Here is a 19,282-nt window from a genome sequence, read left to right on the forward strand (position 1 = left end):
GTATATATATATATACACATTTTCTTTATCCGTTCATCGACTGAAGGACATCTAGGTTAGTTCCATAGTCCCACCAGCAGTGTATGAGTGTACCTTTTTCCCCACATCCTCGTCAACATTTATTTTTTGTATTCTTAATAGCTGCCATTCTGACTGGAGTGAGATGATATCTTAGAGTAGTTTTGATTTGCGTTTTTCTAATTGCTAGAGATGTTGAACATTTTTTTATGTTTGTTGATTGATCGTATATCCTCTTCTGAGAGGTGTCTATTCAGGTCCTTGGCCCATTTGTTGATTGGGTTATTTGTGCTTAGCTTTTTGAGTTCTTTATATATCATAGAGATTAGTGCTGTATCTGATGTGTGAGTGGTAAAAATTTGCTCCCGATCTATAGGCTCTCTGTTCACTTCACTTATTGTTTCTTTTGCTGAGAAGAAGCGTTAGCAAGAAGAGTGAAGCAGGTGGCATCACTATAACAGACCTTAAACTGTACTACAGAGCAATAGGAACAAAAACAGCATGGTATCAGCACCAAAATAGACTGGTAGACCAATGGTACAGAATAGAGGACACAGAATCTAACTCACATAATTACAGCTATCTTATATTAGACAAAGGTGCCAAAAACATACATTGGAGAAAAGACAGCCTCTTCAACAAATGGTGCTGGGAAAATTGGAAATTTGTATACAGCAAAATTAAATTAAATTAATCTCTCACCATGCACAAAACTCAAAGTGGTTCAAGGACCTAGGAATTAAACCAGAGACACTGTGCCTATTAGAAGAAAAAATAGTCCCAAATCTCTATCATGTGGGTTTAGGCCCCAGCTTCCTTAATAAGACCCCTATAGCGCAAGAATTAAAGTCAAGAATCAATAAATGGGATGGATTCAAATTAAAAAAGACTTTGTTTTACAGGAAAGGATAGCAGAGGTATCAAGTCACTTGCATCTAGAGAGGAAGAGATAGGATGAAGATTGGGTTCAGTTTTAAGAGCAGGTGTTATCACATCTCTTGTTTTCTTTCTATACCAGCAGCACCAAATCCTTTTAAAAATATTTGGTGATTCACATCTTCTGTTCTTTGAGTCAGTGAAATTTTATATGTGTTCCTTAAGGTTCTAGTTTTAAATTGGGCACACTACTTTCATAAAATTCTAATCAATGGCCAATATAGTAGAATATTACTAAAGTTGTGTGCATATCAAGTGTATCCTATGGGTACAGCTATTCAGCATCATCTTTATTTCATATGTACAATACTCTTCATAAAGAACAGAACCATGCTCTATTATATGCATGTATGAATATGTCAGAATGAACCCCACTATTATATATAACTGTTAAGCACTACACTCATGGCACATTCCTATAATCCTAGCTACTCAAAACATCAGGCAAGAGGATCACAAGTTCGAGGCCAGCTTTGGCAACTTAGCAAGACCATGTCTCAAAATAAAATTTTTTAAAAGAGCTGGGGATTTGGCTCAATGGTAGAGTGCTTGCTTAGTGTGTGCAACGCCCTGGGTTCAATTCCCAGGACTGGTGAAAACTGTGCTCAGTTTATCTAGTGAGATCACTAGCACTATTCCAGCCATACTTGCCCACAGCTTTTTTTTTTTTCTTTTTTTTCCACGTTCTGAATTTTTGTTCTCTAACCACAATATCCTTTTGTACTTTTAAAAACTTGTAGTTGATTCCTTTCCCAGTTTGTCATGATGGTTACATATTAGAGTGGTTTTATATTGGAATCCATTCCATGGGTTGTCATTCATAGTTCTGGCTGCTTTCTATGAGATTGAACCGGAGATAAGATTACCAAAGAAGATATTCAGAAGCATGGTCTTTGACTTTCTGAAGCAAAATGTGGTAAAAAAAGAAAATGGTCCAAGTTCATATAACTGCCAAATGGAAGGGCCCTTGAGAAACTTAGCAGGTCTTTTCTCTCCTTGAGGCAGAACTGCATAGAAATCTCCCCCAAATCTAGTAGTTTATCCTCCTTTTCTTTAAAAGGAAATGTGACAACCCCTTTTGGGCCTCCAGTTCTGTTGCCATTCTAAGTAGGAAGGTCAGAAACCTAGCATTTAGTAAACATTAATAGCTTAAAGCTGTTACATAACAAAATTAAAAGAGAATAATTGTATTTAAAACAAGCTTATTCTTAAATCCCTCTTTATTGGGTTTTTGATAACTGCTTTAATTGTAATTAGGAGCCTATGATGGATATCTGATTTTTTTTAATCCATTATTATTTTTTTTAAATAGTGTGTTGGATAGAAACTCAAAAGTAATCTTATAATGATTGGACTTGATGGACTTGATTTAGTGGGTGTGTGTGTATATATATATATATCTTGTAGAACATTTTATTTTCCTTTTAGTTAGTTCTAACAATAATGTAAAAACAGATATACTTTCTATATTTGTTTTTCTTCTGTCTTTGGTTTTGCTGTTAATGGGTTCCAATCCATACCCACAATGTGAGGACTTTCAAGATGTTTCACCTTGTGCTGCCAGTGAATTTACTTAATCACTACAGACATTGACCTGTTCTTGGAAGTTTTCATTCATAAAGTTAACTAAGCTTTCTTTTTTTATTATTTAAAATATTTTTGGTTTAAAATTTTTAAAACAATTTTTAAAAATTTCAGTTCTAGTTTAGTCAGAATCCTCAAGGAAGTGAAATGTATGAAAATTAGGTTGGTATGTACTTGACATTTTGATATTTACGACAGAAAAAGTCTTTCCATCGTAAAGAGTGGTCAAATTTCAGTCGGACATAATTACCCTATGTGCATATGTGATTACACAACCATTGTAACTCTATTATCAGGTACAACCAGAAAAATGAGAAGTTGTACTACATTTATGTATGATGTGTCAAAAATGCATTCTACTGTCATGTGTAACTAATTAGAACAAATTAAAAAAAAAGACTGGTCAAATTTCAACTCATAAAAGGATATCCTCTATAATGAGCATCTTCTCATCTTCTGGGATTCTTCAGACTTAAAAGGACCAGCATTTGTAGGCAGCATTTTGTGTTTATTCTGCCAGCATGAAAAGTAACCTGTCAAGGTTATCAACATACATAACTCACATTATTTTAAAGGAATTTAATTTTTCTTCTTTTTTTTTTTTTTTTTGGTACAGGGGATCAAACTCAGGGCCTCGAGGAATTTAATTTTTAAGGATTCACTGAACATAAAATCTTGCCCTTAAAGATTTATGTATTTCATTTTTAATGAACAACTTGTCATTTGTGGTGGAATTGTTTGTAAGGTCATACTGCTTGGTACATGGAACACATTTTGATTGAATTAAATACTCTCAAAGTCCTTCTTTAGCAACGTGTGTCATTGTTCGCAGGCTATATCTTCTCAGAAGTTTCACGGGAGGGAAAGCAGTGACAAAGAAAGAAGTTGTCATTTTTGCACGGTAAAATCGTCATTTCTGATCACCAACTTCTAATTCAAAAGTTCCATATTCCTTCCTAAAGTAGTTTTGCTTCTTATATGTGATGTGTTAATTTGGCTTGTAATTGAAAATAATCAATATAAACATTATCTGAGCTCAGGAGCCTGAAATGCTAGTGTGACTTATTGGATATTGGGTTAAATGACTTACTAGAATTTGAGTTTCAGTCCTTTTTGATTTTGTTCTGTTTTTTTTTTCTTTTTCGGGGGGTGGGGGGCAAGGAGGTGATTACTGGTGATTGAAGTAAGGGGCCCTCTACCAGTGAACTATATCTCCAGTCTTTTTTATTTTATTTTGAGACAGGGGCTTCCTACGTTGCTGAGGCTGGCCTTGAACTTGTGATCCTCCTGCCTAAGCCTCTCTAGTTGCTAGGATTACAAGTGTGTGCCAATGTGCTGAGATTGGGTCTCGGTCCTTAACTTGAAGCCTTCACAAATCCTACTTCTGGTGAGGCTCTTCTCACATTGTTCACCTGTGGATTATTATTTGCTGGTAACAAATTATTTATTTGCTGGTTAAAAAAAAAAAAAAAAGCTAGCATTTTATCAGTTACTATGATAAAGAAATTTTAAAGAAATGAGTCTGAATCAGATCTTATCTATAGAAAGTCAAGGGTGTCAGGCACACTTAAAATAAAAGTAAGAGCTAACAAATTAGCCATGGGTAGAAGAAATATTTCAAGCTCAGAAGGATCAGGGTACTTAGCTCAGTATTTCAGCATACTCAGAGGAATCAAATCTCTGCACAGCTAGACATAATTTCTATCTCTGTGCCTTGGAAGAAGGAAAGGGTAAGTTTGCTTTTATACACTGATAGGAAAAGCTACAGTCTATATTATGAACTGAATTTATCAACTACCCAAGCAAAATGATTTATTCAGTTTGTTCATTGTCAACAACTTGAGTCTTCTTTTGTAGTACCTTACTCTCAACATCTTTTTCTTCTTCCCTTCCCCCACAGCTGCTAAAAGCCAGATGTGTTAGAATTAGTTCAAAAGCCACAATTAGAGGGGTTGGGTTTCCTCTCAGGTCATAAGATGACTATCTTTTTTCTTTACAAAAATGAAGTCTGTGTTCATTCTAGAAAAATAAGCCATTCTTTTTCCTTCACTTTTAACTAAAGGAAGGAAATCTTGCTTTTTTTTTTTTTTTTTAGTTGTCATAGACCTTTGTTTCAGGTTTGGAACATTTTGGATTGGTGATTTTCAGGTTAGGGATGCTTGACCACATAGTACCTAATAAGGTTATATGGATTGAATGAATTAGTATTTATAAGTAGTGTATGGCACATGGTAAATACTATAAGAGTTAAGTAAAACTGGTTTAGTAACTGAATTGAGCATTGAGTTCTGACAGGGTACTGGGGATTGGATCCAGGGTTACTCTACCACTTAGCTAATATCTCCAAGCTCCTTTTTAAAATTTTATTTTATTATTATTATGATTATTTTTAATTTTTGAGACAGGGTCTTGCTAAATTGCCAAGGCTGGCTTTGAACTTGGATCCTCCTACCTCAGCCTCTCAGCCTTCTCTCTCTATATATATATATACATATATATATATATAGAGAGAGAGAGAGAGAGAGAGAGAGTATATATAATGCATAATGCATAATTATAAAACACATACATTATGTGTTTATTTTATAATAAAATATAACTAAAATAATATTAATTAACATTTATTTCCTTTTCTTTTTTTCTTTTTATTGACTTTATTTTTCTAAATACATGACAGCAGAATGTACTACAATTCTTATTACACATATCATATCTTTGTATAAAGTATATTCACGCCAATTCATGCCTTTATACGTGTACTTTGTATATTTTTTGCATTACAATTCTTATTACACATATATACCACAGTTTTTCATATCTCTGTTTGTTTATAAAGTAGGTTGACACCCAATTCGTGTCTTCATACCTGTACTTTGGATAATGATGTCCATCACATTCCACCATCCTTGGTAATCCCCTGCCTCCTTCTTTTCCCTCCCTCCCCTCTTCCCTATCTAGAATTCATCTATTCATCCCATGTTCCCCCTCCCTACCCCACTATGAGTCCTCCTTATATCAGAGAAAACATTCGGCATTTTATTTTTGGGGATTGGCTAACTTCATTTAGCATTATCTTCTCCAGCGCCATGCATTTACCTGCAAATGCCATGATTTTATTCTCTTTTATTGCTGAGTAAAATTCCATTGGGTATATATGCCATAATTTTTTTTTTATCCTTTCATCCACTGAAGGGCATCTAGGTTGGCTCCACAGTTTAGCTATTGTGAATTGTGCTGATATAAACATTGATGTGGCTGTGTGTCTGTTAAGTCCTTTGGATATAGTCCGAGGAGAGGGATAGCTGGGTCAAATGGTGGTTCCATTCTCAAATTTCCAAGGAATCTCCATACTGCTTTCCATATTGGCTGCACCAATTTGCAGCCCCACCAGCAATGTATGAGTGTACTTTTTTTTCCCCACATCCTCGCCAACACTTATTGTTGTTTGTCTTCATAATAGTTGTCATTCTGACTGGAGTGTGATGATATCATAGTTTTGATTTACATTTCTCTGATTGCTAGAAATGATGAGCATTTTTTCATATATTTGTTGATTGATTGTATATTCTCTTCTGAGAAGTGTCTGTTCAGGTCCTTGGCCCATTTGTTGATTGGGTTATTTGTTTTATCCGTGCTTAGCTTTTTGAGTTCTTTATATATCCTAGAGATTAGTGCTCTATCTGATGTATGATGGGTAAAGATTTGTCCCAAGATGTAGGCTCTCTGTTTACTTCACAGATTGTTTCTTTTGCTGAGAAAAAACTTTTTAGTTTGATTCCATCCCATTTATTGATTCTTGGTTTTAATTCTTAAACGCTATAGGAGTCTTATTAAGGAAGTTGGGGCCTAATCCCACATGATGAAGATTAGGGCCTACTTTTTCTTGTATTAGACGCAAAGTCTCTGGTTTAATTCCTAGGTCCTTGATCCATTTTGAGTTAAGTTTTTTGCATGGTGAGAGATATGGGGTTAATTTCATTTTGTTGCATATGGATTTCCAGGTTTCCCAGCACCATTTGTTGAAAATGCTATTTTTTCTTCAATGCATGTTTTTGGCACCTTTGTCTAATATAAGATAATTGTAATTTTGTGGGTTAGTTTCTGTGTCCTCTATTCTGTAACATTGGTCTACCAGTCTGTTATGGTGCCAATACCATGTGGTTTTTGTTACTATTGCTCTGTAGTATAGTTTAAGGTCTGTTACAGCAATGCCACCTGCTTCACTCTTCTTGCTAAGGATTACTTAGCTATTCTGGATGTCTTATTTTTCCAGATGAATTTCATAATTGCTTTTTCTATTTCTATGAGGAATGCCTTTGGGATTTTGATCGGAATTGCATTAAATCTGTATAGTGCTTTTGGTAGTATGGTCATTTTGATAATATTAATTCTGCTTATCCAAGAGCAAGGTAGATCTTTCCATCTTCTAAGGTCTTCTTTGATTTATCTCTTTAGGGTTCTGTAGTTTTCGTTGTTTAGATCTTTCACCTCTTTCGTTAAGTTGATTCCCAAATATCTTTTTTTTTTTTTTTTTGAGGTTATTGTAAATGGGGTAGTTTTCCTCATTTCCTTCTCAGAGGCTTTGTCACTGATACACAGAAATGCCTTTGATTTATGGGTGTTGATTTTATATCCTGCTACTTGCTGAATTCATTTACTAGTTCTAGAAGTTTTTTTTTTTTTTTTAAGAGAGAAGAGAGAGAAATTTTAAATTTATTTTTCAGTTTTCGGTGGACACAACATCTGTATTTTATTTTATGTGGTGCTGAGGATCAAACCCAGTGCCCCGTGCATGCCAGGCGAGCGCGTTACCGCTTGATCCACATCCCCAGCCCAAGTTCTAGAAGTTTTCTGGTGGAGTTTTTTGGGTCTTCTAGGTATAGAATCATCATCAGCAAATAGTGCTAATTTAAGTTCTTCTTTTCCTGTACATATCCCTTTGATTTCTTCCATCTCTCTAATTGCTCTGGCCAGTGTTTCAAGTACTGTGTTGAATAGAAGTGGTGAAAGAGGGCATCCCTGTCTTGTTCCAGTTTTTAGAGGGAACACCTTCAATTTTTCTCCATTTAGAATGATATTGGCCTGAGACTTAGCATAGATAGCCTTTACGATATTGAGATATGTTCCTGTTATCCCTAGTTTTTCTAGTGTTTTGAACATAAAGGGGTGCTATATTTTGTCAGATGCTTTTTCTGCGTATATTGAGATGATTATATGATTCTTATCTTTAAGTCTATTGATGTGATGAATTACATTTATTGATTTCCATATGTTGAACCAACCTTGCATCCCTAGAATGAATCCCACTTGATCGTGATGCGCAATCTTTTTAATATGTTTTTGTATTCGATTTGCCAGGATTTTATTGAGAATTTTTTCATCTATGTTCATTAGAGATATTGGTCTGAAGTTTTCTTTCTTTGATGTGTCTTTTCCTGGTTTTGGGATCAGGGTGATATTGGCCTCATAGAATGAATTTGGAATTACTGCCTCTTTTTTATTTCCTGAAATAAATTGAAGAGTGTTGGTATTAGTTCTTCTTTAAAGGTCTTGCAGAACTCGGCTGTGTATCCATCTGGTCCTGGGCGTCTGTTTCCTCACTTGATATTGTCTGTTTAAATTGTGTATATCTTCCTGACTCAATCTGGGCAAATCATATGACTTAAGAAATTTGTTGATGCCTTCAATGTCTTCTATCTTATTGGAGTATAAGATTTCAAAATAATTTCTAATTATCCTTTGTGTTTCTGAAATGTCTGTTGTGATATTACCTTTTTCATCATATATGCTGGTAATTTGAGTTCTCAGATGTTAGCATGGCTAAGGGTCTGTCAGTTTTATTTTTTTTTTTTCAAAGAACCAACTTTTAGTTTTGTCATTTTTTCAGTTGTTTCTTTTATTTCGATTTCATTGATTTCAGCTCTAATTTTAATTATTCTTGCCTTCTACAGCTTTTGCTACTGGTTTGTTCTTCTTTTTTCTAGGGCTTTGAGATGTAGTGTGAGGTCATTTATTTGTTGACTTTTTCTTCTTTTAAAGAATGAACTCCATGCTATGAATTTTCCTCATAGTACTGTATTCATAGTGTCCCAGAGATTTTGATATGTTGTGTCCATGTTCTCATTTACCTCTAGGAATTTTTTAATCTCCACCCATTGTTCATTTAGTAGTATATTGTTTAGTCTCCAGGTGATGGAGAAATTTTTATTTTTTATTTTGTCGTTGATTTCCAGTTTCATTTCATTATGATCTGATAAAATGCGTGGTAATATCTCTACTTTTTTGTATTTGCTAAGAGTTGCTTTGTGGCATAGTATATGGTCTATTTTAGAGAAGGATACATGTGCTGCTGAGAAGAAAGTGTATCCACTTGATGCAGGTTGGAATATTCTATATATGTCAGTTAAGTCTAAGTTATTGATTGTGTTTTTGAGTTCTATAGTTTCTTTATTCAACTTTTGTTTGGAAGATCTATCCAGTGGTGAGAGACTACCTCCGCCTTCTGAGTTGCTGGGATTGTAGGTATTGTGCCACTACGCCCTGCTTAGCATTGAATTCTGAAACTGTGTATCTTCAAAACTTAAATCAACTTCCTTTTACATTTTATGCTTTTCAGTACATGATGTTTTACTTGGTTCTGATTTGTTTAGATGAGAGTTTTATAGAACCATATTTATGGAAAAAGCATAAGCAATTATGCTTTTCCTTGTATCTTCTAAATAATATCCCAAACTCATGAGTTGTCCTTGATATGGAAGAAGTAACCACTTTTCTATCACAAGTTCTTCATCTAGAAAATTACAATAGGAAATAACCACATACTTGAAAGGATTGGTGAATTGGTGCACACTTGTAATCCCAACAAGTCAGGAAGCTTAGGCAGGACGATCACAAGTTCAAGGTCAACCTCAGCAATTTAGCATATCCCTAAGCAACTTAGTGAGACCCTGTCTCAAAATGGAAAATAAAAAAGGGCTGAGGATGTTGCTTGGTGGTTAAGTGCTCCTAGGTTCAATCCCTAATACTCAAAAAACCAAAAACAAAACAGGATGAGTATTACCACATTGGGAAGCTGTTAATACTATAGTAAATGATACACTTGAAGGAAAAATGACATGATGGTGTACCTAATATATACCCAATGTATATTAAAATAGTTGCATTCTAGAAAAGTTAAATTTGTGTTTTATTTAGATGTTTCCTATTTAAAGAATACCCTGAAGATTCTGGTTCATTGGTTTTAGTCTTTGTTCAGGAAATGTCCTTTAAAAAGTAAGACTTCTTTTTTAGAATCTACAGTATCCTTTTAGCAAGTATACCAAATGATTGAGTTAAGGCTAGGTTTACTGATTTCAGTAATCTGTCATCTCCTGAGTCCCAGCTTTCTCGCCAGCCAGAATCAAAGGTTTGAATGGAAGGTGATCTGCTTCCTAACTCTTGTGATTTTTATGATTTTTATTTTCCTGATGATTTAGATATTAAAGAAGAATTTCCTTATGTGGGATAGAATATGGGGTAAAGAACCAAGCCTTCTGTTTACCAGAAGAATTGGTTCAGTAAACTTAAAGTTTTAATGAAGAAAAAAGCTTTCTAATGAAATAGTAAGTTCCAGTAATTATTAGTAGTTTTGTTCTTTCTAAATTTTAACAATGGAATGTAATAAAATACCCAAAATTCTGGTTGTATGCCTTGTCTTCTATATTGGGAATGTGCATTTAAAATGTTATTGCCATTTTTAAAATTCCTTAGATTTAGTAAGTTTGCTAAAGTTTTGAATAGTAAAACTGTTCTTTGTAGTTCTCATGCTAATCCATTTAATCCTTTTACTTTTTCTAGTTTTTCCAGTACCTGAACATATTGGCCATTTTTCATCTTTGTTACCTTTATATTACCTTTACCGTTTATCACAATGGCTGATTTCAAAGTCCCCTACATGAGAATACTAGGGAATGTCCTCTGCCTTTGAGGATGCAGTTGTTCAGTAGGTGACCAAGAATCTCTAATAGTCAGCAAATTAGTATTGGTTGTTCGATCTTGACTCAAGTGATTTCTTCAGCTGAGAGTAAATGGATAATTGGGAACTTATCCATGGGTGTTTTTATCTTCTAGGTATTCCCCAAACTGGTCTTATGTGGAAGGCTATCAGGTATTTCTTAAGCCCCACAAAATGAAGGCCAATAATTAACATGAATTGGGACATTGTGAGGTTTTTTGTTTTTTGTTTTTTTTTTTTTTTTTTGATGGCAGGTTGCATGGGAGGCCTTCAGGAATAGAAGAAATAAGATGACAGTGTAGGGCACCAAGGTCCTATAATTTCAAGGTGACTTCATTTAGACAAATTAATTCCTTAACTTTGGAATGCTTTGGATTTTCATTAGTAGGGGGCACCCAAAAAACCTATAAAGCGTATATAGTTTATTAAAACTATTGAATTTATGTGCTATTTTAAATAGCGTTCTTTACAGTTCTAATTGTGGTATGTGGTATTTAATTTTTTTAGAAACTGGATGGCTTCTACAGGGAGCCAGGCCTCTGATATAGACGAGCTTTTTGGATTCTTCAATGATGGCGCACCCCCCACGAAAAAGCCCAGGTAAACAAGAGAAGGGAATCAGAGGAACAGAGTGAATTAACCATTAGTGGGAGGTAAAGAAAAATCATAAACTTATCTGTATTCCAGTTGTTTTCACTAATCAGTATTGACTTTTTATGTGCATTGACAGTATTTTAGTTTTTTCCAATTATGGAAGGTAATGATTCCGTTTGCTCTCTTGATTTCTTTCCCACATTGCCGTCCCACATGCATCCTCTTTATTCTCCCAGAGCGCTTATATTAACAGTGTTTGTTTCAACCATTTTTTAATATTTACATTATTATGTCTGTATAAATAGTATTCATAGCTGAGCCTACTAATGTGTTACAGTATTTCCTTTCTTGCCTGTTTGTTTTCCTCTGTGTTGTTAAAGATTGCCTCATTTTGTTTGTTTGCTCTGTTTTCTGGGTATCTTTCAGTCTATCCTCAGACATTATAACAAAAGAGTAAATATCCTAGACCTGCTAAAAGACATCAGTAGGGCTGGGATTGTGGCTCAGCGGTAGAGCACTCGCCTAGCATGGGCGGGACCCATGTTTGATCCTCAGCACCACATAAAAATAAAAGCATTGTGTTGTGTCCTTCTACACCTAAAAAATTTTAAAAAGTTTAAAAAAAAGACATCAAATAACTTGCTAGTTGAATTTATTTTCAGGGATTCCTCCCTCTAGAATCTATTCCACTCTGGAAAGTTGTTTTCCTGCTGTGTGCTGATATTGGCCATTTCTGTTTCTCATCATTCCAAGCATTTTACATCTCTCCTATATTGGATCTTGTTTCCTATATCTTATATCTTGTTTTTTGATATACTCCTTCATTTAGTTGAAGCATACCCTTGTGTAGCTTTTGTAGTAAGGATTCATAGGAGGCAATTTCTTGGAGGCATTAAATGTCTTTATCATATGTTTATATTTATTTGATGGTATGAGAATACAGGCAGTATGACAGGTAAAAGAGTTTTTAAAAAATATTTTTTAGTTATACATGGACACAATATCTTTATTTTGTTTATTTATTTTCATGTAGTGCTGAGGATTGAACCCAGTGCCTCACAGGTGCGAGGCAAGTGCTCTGCCACTGAGCCACAATTCGAGAGTTTTTTCGTAGAGTTTTGAAAGTATCACTCATTCTCTGCTAATGTCTAAATATTCCTGCCAAAATAATCACTCTTTTCTAAAGAGTTCCCAGTTCTTTGTGTTACGTGACTTCTTTTTTATTCGCTCATTAGAAGCTTATAAAAATTATAATCTCAGCAACCTCAAATTTCACATGATATATCTTTATATAAGTCTAGACCTTGGGAGGATCTTTTGAGCTATAAGTAACTTCAGTTTAAAGAAATTGTCTTATGATACTTACTTGATACTTTCCATAATTTTTCCTCTGTAGAGCTCTTATTATTCAGATATCGGACCTCCTGGATTGAGTCTTCGAGTTCTCTTATATTTTTCTTGATTCCCATCCCCCCCCCCCCCCCCCCCAGTACTAAAGATTGAGCCCAGGGCCTAATACATGATGCTAGGCCACTGAGTTCCAATTGGAACTTGTTTTTCCAAATGTTTTGGTCAGTGGGGTTTGATGTGTATCAAAAATTCCTTCTTCGGGACTGGGGTTGTGGCTCAGTGGTAACACACTTACCTAGCATGCGTGAGGCACTGGGTTCGATTCTCAGCACCACATACAAATAAATAAAGGTCCATCAACAACTAAAAAATATTTTTTTTAAAAAAATTCCTTCTTCAAGGTAACTTATATTTTTGGTGTTTGTTGGGGTTTTTTTGTTTTGTTTTGTTTTTGGTACCAGAGATTGGACCCAGTGTCACTGAATCAGAGTCACATCCCCAGCTCTTGTTTTTTTATTTTGAGACAGAGTCTCACCTTGCTAAGTTTCTGAGGCTGACTTTGAACTTGCAGTCCTTATGCCTCAGCCTCCCAAATGTGCCCCCCTATCCAGCCCAGTGGTAACATCTGTTAACAATAGGGAGGATCTTACAATCAAGATTCTTGAGAAATATAGCTTTACATATAACAGGTTGCTTGCCAAAGAATGTAACATCTTGTTGACTTGAACTAGGTCAGGGCCAGAGGTGCCTTAGGTTAATTTCTTTTTAGAAGAAAGTTTGGTGAAAATCAAAGGGAGATCAGTAGAAGAAAGGGATCAAGGGGTAAGAGGGAAGGAGCTGGGGCGTGAGAGTGGCCAAATTATTGTTATATTGTATGCATGTACAAATATGTGATAATAAACCAGGTCATTATGTATAACTATAATGTACCAATAAAAAAAAAAGTGAAAAAAGCAAGCAAGCAAACATGGGGTATGGGCAGCACAGCAGGCCTCTTCTATAGAATTATTTTCTTAACTTCATCCTACTGCTCATGTCTATCTGCTAGCCATCAAAAGTGCTGCTGCTTCTCCCCAGTCCCCAGTTAGTTACTATTTTCTGTTCTTGTGAATCCTTCTCTAAGTTTTCTCTACATGTGTATATGGATTTGTATGTAATTCTCTCTCTCTAGTATCTATTATCAGGCTTTTCTAGTAGGAAAAAAAACTTTTTTTGAGATCAGAGATTTTGTTTCGTCCATAAGTACATCACTAATACCTATCATATTGTCTGGTATTTACAAGTTTTTCCCAATTGTTGAATGACTGAATGCTGGAGTTAGGGGTAGGGAAAAAACTTTGAGAGGTTGTTTCCCCTAAACCACATTTCCCAGACTTTTAAAGTACTTTTTCTTTCTTGGGTTTTATTAAAATGCTGATCCTATTTCTATTCATTTTACTGTTCGGTAAAAAATGGTTGGGAAAGGCAGTCTCTAGAATGAAAGGGGAATGAGGAACAGAAACAAAAACTTGTACCCATGCTATCTCACATGTGCTTTGGAACAGAAATGTGTGCTTCTCGTGGTAAGAAAGGAATGTTTTTCATTTTTTGTCATATCCTTTTATTTTTCTTTCCCTTTCCCTCCTGACCCTTTTTTTTTTTCTTTCTTTCTTTTTTTGCCTAAGGATATCTAAACAAAACTGAGGTCAAATTTGTCCTCATACTTGGCTATCTAGCTCATGCTCAGTTTACAAAATTTATAATTCAGTTTTTTATTGGTTTTCATCTCCTGTTTTAACATTTCTCAATGATAGGAATTTAATTTGTATCGGTTATCTTTTCTCTCTAGAATATAAATCAAAGATGTTCTTCTGAAATGTAATACTAGTTTAAAATATAATTTAATTGGCAGAACACAAGTGAGCTGTAATACATTTGGACTTTTTCCTAATATTAGTGGATCTTCTCAGTTGAAAGAATTATGAAGGAGAAAATTCATTTTTAAGATTTTTTTTTTTTTTAGGATTACTGAAACAGGTTTATTTTTCTTAAGCACTTTATTTTTCAGTAGGCACTGGCACAGTATTCTGGTGTTTTATTTAAGTGTCAGAAATGTATTTGGCATCTTTGCAACTATAAAACTCAGAGCTGAAAACTTGTTATATAGTGATAACTGACTATAGCTTTAGTAGTCAGATAGTCTTTCCTGTGCCTCATATCTATTGCAGATACCAGTCCTCTTGTATATTTTGCTATTTCAGGAAGCTGCTTCCAAGCTTAAAAACTAAGAAACCTCGGGAACTTGTGCTGGTGATTGGAACTGGCATAAGTGCTGCAGTTGCTCCTCAGGTTCCAGCCTTAAAATCCTGGAAGGGGTTAATTCAGGCCTTATTGGATGCTGCCATTGATTTTGATCTTCTAGAAGATGAGGAGAGCAAAAAGTTTCAGAAATGTCTCCATGAAGACAAGAACCTTGTCCATGTTGCCCATGACCTTATTCAGAAACTCTCTCCTGTGAGTACCCTCCTATATATCATGGCATTTAAAATTTCCTCAAACCATGACCAGCATGCTGGTTGTAATAGGGGCATTCATTTTATAACTTGTAGATTTGCATAACATTTGGCTCTTGTGTAAAATGTCTATTTATGGACCGTATTCAGGTTAGTTGTCTTGATCCCATTTTATTCTCTGCTTGTGTGTGGGTATGTGATATAGAGACCTTCATTTACCAAAATGAAGTTACTGTCCCAATATCACTGTATTTTGAATTTACTTTTTCTATTCTCACTATTATAAATTTGTATTCTCTGGCATCCATGCCTTTTAGGGAACATGAGAAAAATTGGAGATAATTCTTAGCATTTTTATGGATGAAACAAAATCAATTCTTAATGTTCATTTTAGAGACAGAAACTCAAAATATTTATAAGGATTTTTATTTTGTTTTATCAAAACCAAGTTGGATAAAGGGCCTCATTGACTTGCTTTGCCTTAAAATTTTTTTTTTTAAATCAGGACTCGAGCTGGGGCTGTAGGTCAGTGGTAGAGCACTTGTGAGTCACCGGGTTCGATCCTCAGCACCACATAAAAATTAATAAAGATATTTTTAAAAAATCAGGACTCAATATTTCAGACCATGTTCTAAATTTATTTTTCTTTTTGCTACTGGGGATCAGACTCAGGACCTCACTGATGCTAGGCAAGCACTCTACCACAAAGCTGCATCTCCATCCATAGAGTTATAAATTTTAATAAGTCAAATGCACCTTTTAAAAAACATAACTCCTACTTATTAAAAAGTCAGCTATCAGTGATGATTTCCATTTTTACCCCCAAAGAAGTATCCTTAAGAATTAAAAAGATAAGCATTTAAAAATAAATTCCTATTGGTTCATTATAGAACTTTAGGGCTTTTCACTTCCTGTTTTCATTTCCTTGGCCTTAATTGGGAAAAGTTGTTACTTACTTAGAACCATGGAAAGAATTAATGGGGTTTAAAGAGTTCATGGGATCTTCTTTTCACACAACATGCAAATCTAATTCAAACGGATCACATAGCTGTGCGGTGGTGGTACACATTTGTAGTTCCAGTGACTTAGGAGACTGAGGTAGGAAGATCACAAGTTTGAAGCCATCCTGGGCAACTTAGTGAGACCCTTTCTCCAAATAAAACATTTTAAAAAGGGCTTGGGATATAGCTCAGCCCTTGGGTTTAATTCCCAGTATTTCCCCACAACATCATCAACAACAAAAAATATCATGGAAATAAATGTCAGAAAAAAAAAGTATTAAGTTCATAGAAGAAAATATAACTTCATGGGCTGGGGTTGTGGCTCAGTGGTAGAGCACTCAGGCCCTGAGTTTGATCCTTAGCACCACATAAAGATAAATAAACGTATTGTGTCCATCTACAACTAAGAAATATATATTAAAAAAAAAGAAAATATGACTTAATGACTTTGTCAGTGATTTAATAAAAATGTAAATAATCTGATCTTAAAATGATAACAGATTTGAATGAACATTTTTCCAAGGAAGATTGTCAATAAGCATGAGAGGAGGCTAACATCACTAGTCATTAGGGAATTGAAAAACAAAACTACAAGGAGGCGCCATTTCATGGCCACTAGGATAGCTAGTTTATTTATTTATTTGTTTGTTTTCACTTTTTAAATTCTAATTTGCTATATATGACAGCAGAATGCATTACAATTCATATTACACATATAGAGCTCAATTTTTTATCTCTGGTTGTATGCAAAGTATATTCACACCATTCGTGTCTTCATACATGTACTTAGGGTAATGATATCCATCTCATTCCACCATCATTTCTAACCCCATGCCTCCTCCCTTCCCCTCCCACCGCTTTGCCCTATATAGAGTTTGTCTAATCCTCTCATGCTCTCCCTCCCAACCCCACTATGAATCAGCCTCCTTATATCAGAGAACACATTTGGCATTTGGTTTTTGGGGATTGGCTAACTTCACTTAGCATATATTCTCCAACTTCATCCATTTACCTTCACATGCCATGATTTTTATTCTCTTTTATTGCTGAGTAATATTCCATTGTGCATATTTTCTTTATCCATTCATCTACTGAAGGGCATCTGGGTTGGTTCCATAGTTTAGCTGTTGTGAATTGTGCTGCTATAAATATTGATGGAGCTGTGTCCCTGTAGTATGCTGTTTTAAGTTCTCTGAGTATAGACCAAGGAGTGGGATAGCTGGATCAAATGGTGGTTACATTACATTCCGAGCTTTCCATATTGACTGCACCATTTTGCAGTCCCATCAGCAATGTATGAGTGTGCCTTTTTCCCCACATAGGATGGTTAGTTTTAAAAAGATAGTAACAAGTGTTGCAGAGAAATTGGAACCCTCATACTTGTTTTGGGGAGCTTGGAGTATAAAATGGTGTAGCCATTTTGAAAATAATTTGATAAGCCCTTAAAAAGTTAAACCATTACTCTATCACTTAGCAATTCCACTTTTAGGTGTTAAGAGACTTAAAAGCACATTTATGCAAGCACTGCACACAATGTTTATAACAGCATTTTTCAAAATAGCCAAAAAATGGCAACAATTCAGGTGTCCATTAATGCAAGAATAGATGGATAAAATGTGATCCAGCCACATTTATTTAGCTTTGAAAACAGATGAAGTACTGATACATGCCATAGCATGGAGGAACATTGAAAACATAAGTGAAAGAGCCAGACAGGGGACACATTGTACAACCCATTCACATAAAATGTCCAGAATAAGTAGGTGCATAGAGACAGAAAGTAGATAAATGGTTGCAAGGGTAGGAGAGGAGAAAAATGAGTAAATGCTGCCGGAGTATGGTGGCACATGCCTGTAATCTCAACCATGCAGGAAGCTGAGACAAGAGGATCACAAGTTCAAAGCCAACCTCAGTAATTCCTATGTCAAAATAAAAAGTAGAAAGTTCTTGGGGATGTGGCTCAGTGGTAAAGTGCCTCTGGGTTCAATCCGTGGTACCAAAAAAAAAGTAAATGCTAATGAGTACAAGGTTTCCTTTTGGGTTGATAAAAATGTTCTAGAATTAGATAATAGTGGTTGTATTTTGTGAATATGCTAAAAAAAAAAACGCTGAATTGCTTGCTTTAAAAGAGTAAATTTTATGTAATGTGAACTCTGTCACAAAAATAAAAACAGCAGCCTTTATGCAAATATTTTAGTTGGAGGTACTAATATTTTAAATTTTTTAAATTTAAAAATTATTCCCAAGTCACTTCAAAAATTAGAATAGTAGGAAACACTTCCAACTCATTTTACAAGGTAGATACTATCCTGCTAACCAAAACCAGACAAAAGACATCTTTAAAAAGCTACATACCAGCTGGGCGCAGTGGTGTATGCCTATAATCCCAGCAACTTGGGAGGCTGAGGCAGGAGGATAGTGAGTTCAAAGTCAGCCTCAGTAAAAGCAAGGTGCTAAAGCAACTCAGTGAGACCCTGTCTCTAAAGAAAATACAAAATAGGGCTGGGGATTGAACTCAGGGGCACTCGACCACTGTGGTCAGAGTTCAATCCCCAGTACCGCTCAAAAAAAAAAAAAAAAAATTTAAAAATTATTGAGGATTCAAATAATTTTTGTTTATATAGGTCAGATCTATCAACAGTCACTGTGAAAAATCAAAATAAAAATTTAAAATATTAATTTATTTTAAAATAGTATACCCTACTACATGTTAACATAAATAACATTTTATTAAAAATAATATGTTTTCTAAAACAAAAATAAATGAATAAGAAGAGTACTATTGTTTCACATTTTTGCCAATCTCTTTACTATCTGACTTGATAGAATTCGTGAATTCTCATGTCTGTTTTCTATAGTTACTGTAGTTATGTTGTTTTGGTTTAAATATATGAAGAAAATTTAATCTCAGATACATGGTTGGAAAAGAGAGTACTCTTTTAATAGTCTTTTCAGATAATTGTGGATATTCTTTGTTGATACTGTATGGAAAACTCAGTAAGTGATGGATTCCTTCATTTTTATATCAGTATAGAATCTGAAATCCTATCAGTGAAACTTTTCTTATTCTGTTGTATTAAAATCTATTTGTCGTGGGGGCTGGGGTTGTGGCTCAGCAGTAGAGCACTCACATAGCATGTGCGGGTGCTGGGTTCGATCCTCAGCACCACATAAAAACAAAATAAAGGTATTGTGTCCAACTACAACTAAAAAAAAAAATCTTATCTTTCTGTTTTGCAATTGGAATAAATCTTATCATGTGTGATTTTATAACATCTTACGTTGGTCATTTTTTGGAAAATAATGGCTTGCTG

At 34.8% G+C, this 19,282-nt stretch overlaps 1 protein-coding gene across 5 annotated transcripts in view; it reads left to right on the forward strand.

The window, feature by feature from the left end:
- Positions 1–19,282, forward strand: part of Fam118b (family with sequence similarity 118 member B) — a 50,933-nt gene that overhangs the window by 16,559 nt on the left and 15,092 nt on the right. For 3 of the 5 annotated variants that reach the window (XM_027945416.2, XM_071616847.1, XM_027945413.2), the window contains exons 2-4: positions 3,371–3,439; positions 11,039–11,131; positions 14,716–14,968. In XM_027945416.2, the coding sequence (XP_027801217.1) occupies positions 11,046–11,131; positions 14,716–14,968 (339 nt within the window). In that variant the 5' untranslated portion in view covers positions 3,371–3,439; positions 11,039–11,045. Of the gene's footprint in view, positions 1–3,370; positions 3,440–3,873; positions 3,926–11,038; positions 11,132–14,715; positions 14,969–19,282 lie in introns of those variants that run through there. The other 2 variants (XM_027945414.3, XM_027945411.3) reach the window with 2 other exon arrangements.

This window comes from Marmota flaviventris, chromosome 9 (assembly GCF_047511675.1).
Source record: "Marmota flaviventris isolate mMarFla1 chromosome 9, mMarFla1.hap1, whole genome shotgun sequence".
In the NCBI taxonomy this organism is placed as follows: domain Eukaryota; kingdom Metazoa; phylum Chordata; class Mammalia; order Rodentia; family Sciuridae; genus Marmota; species Marmota flaviventris.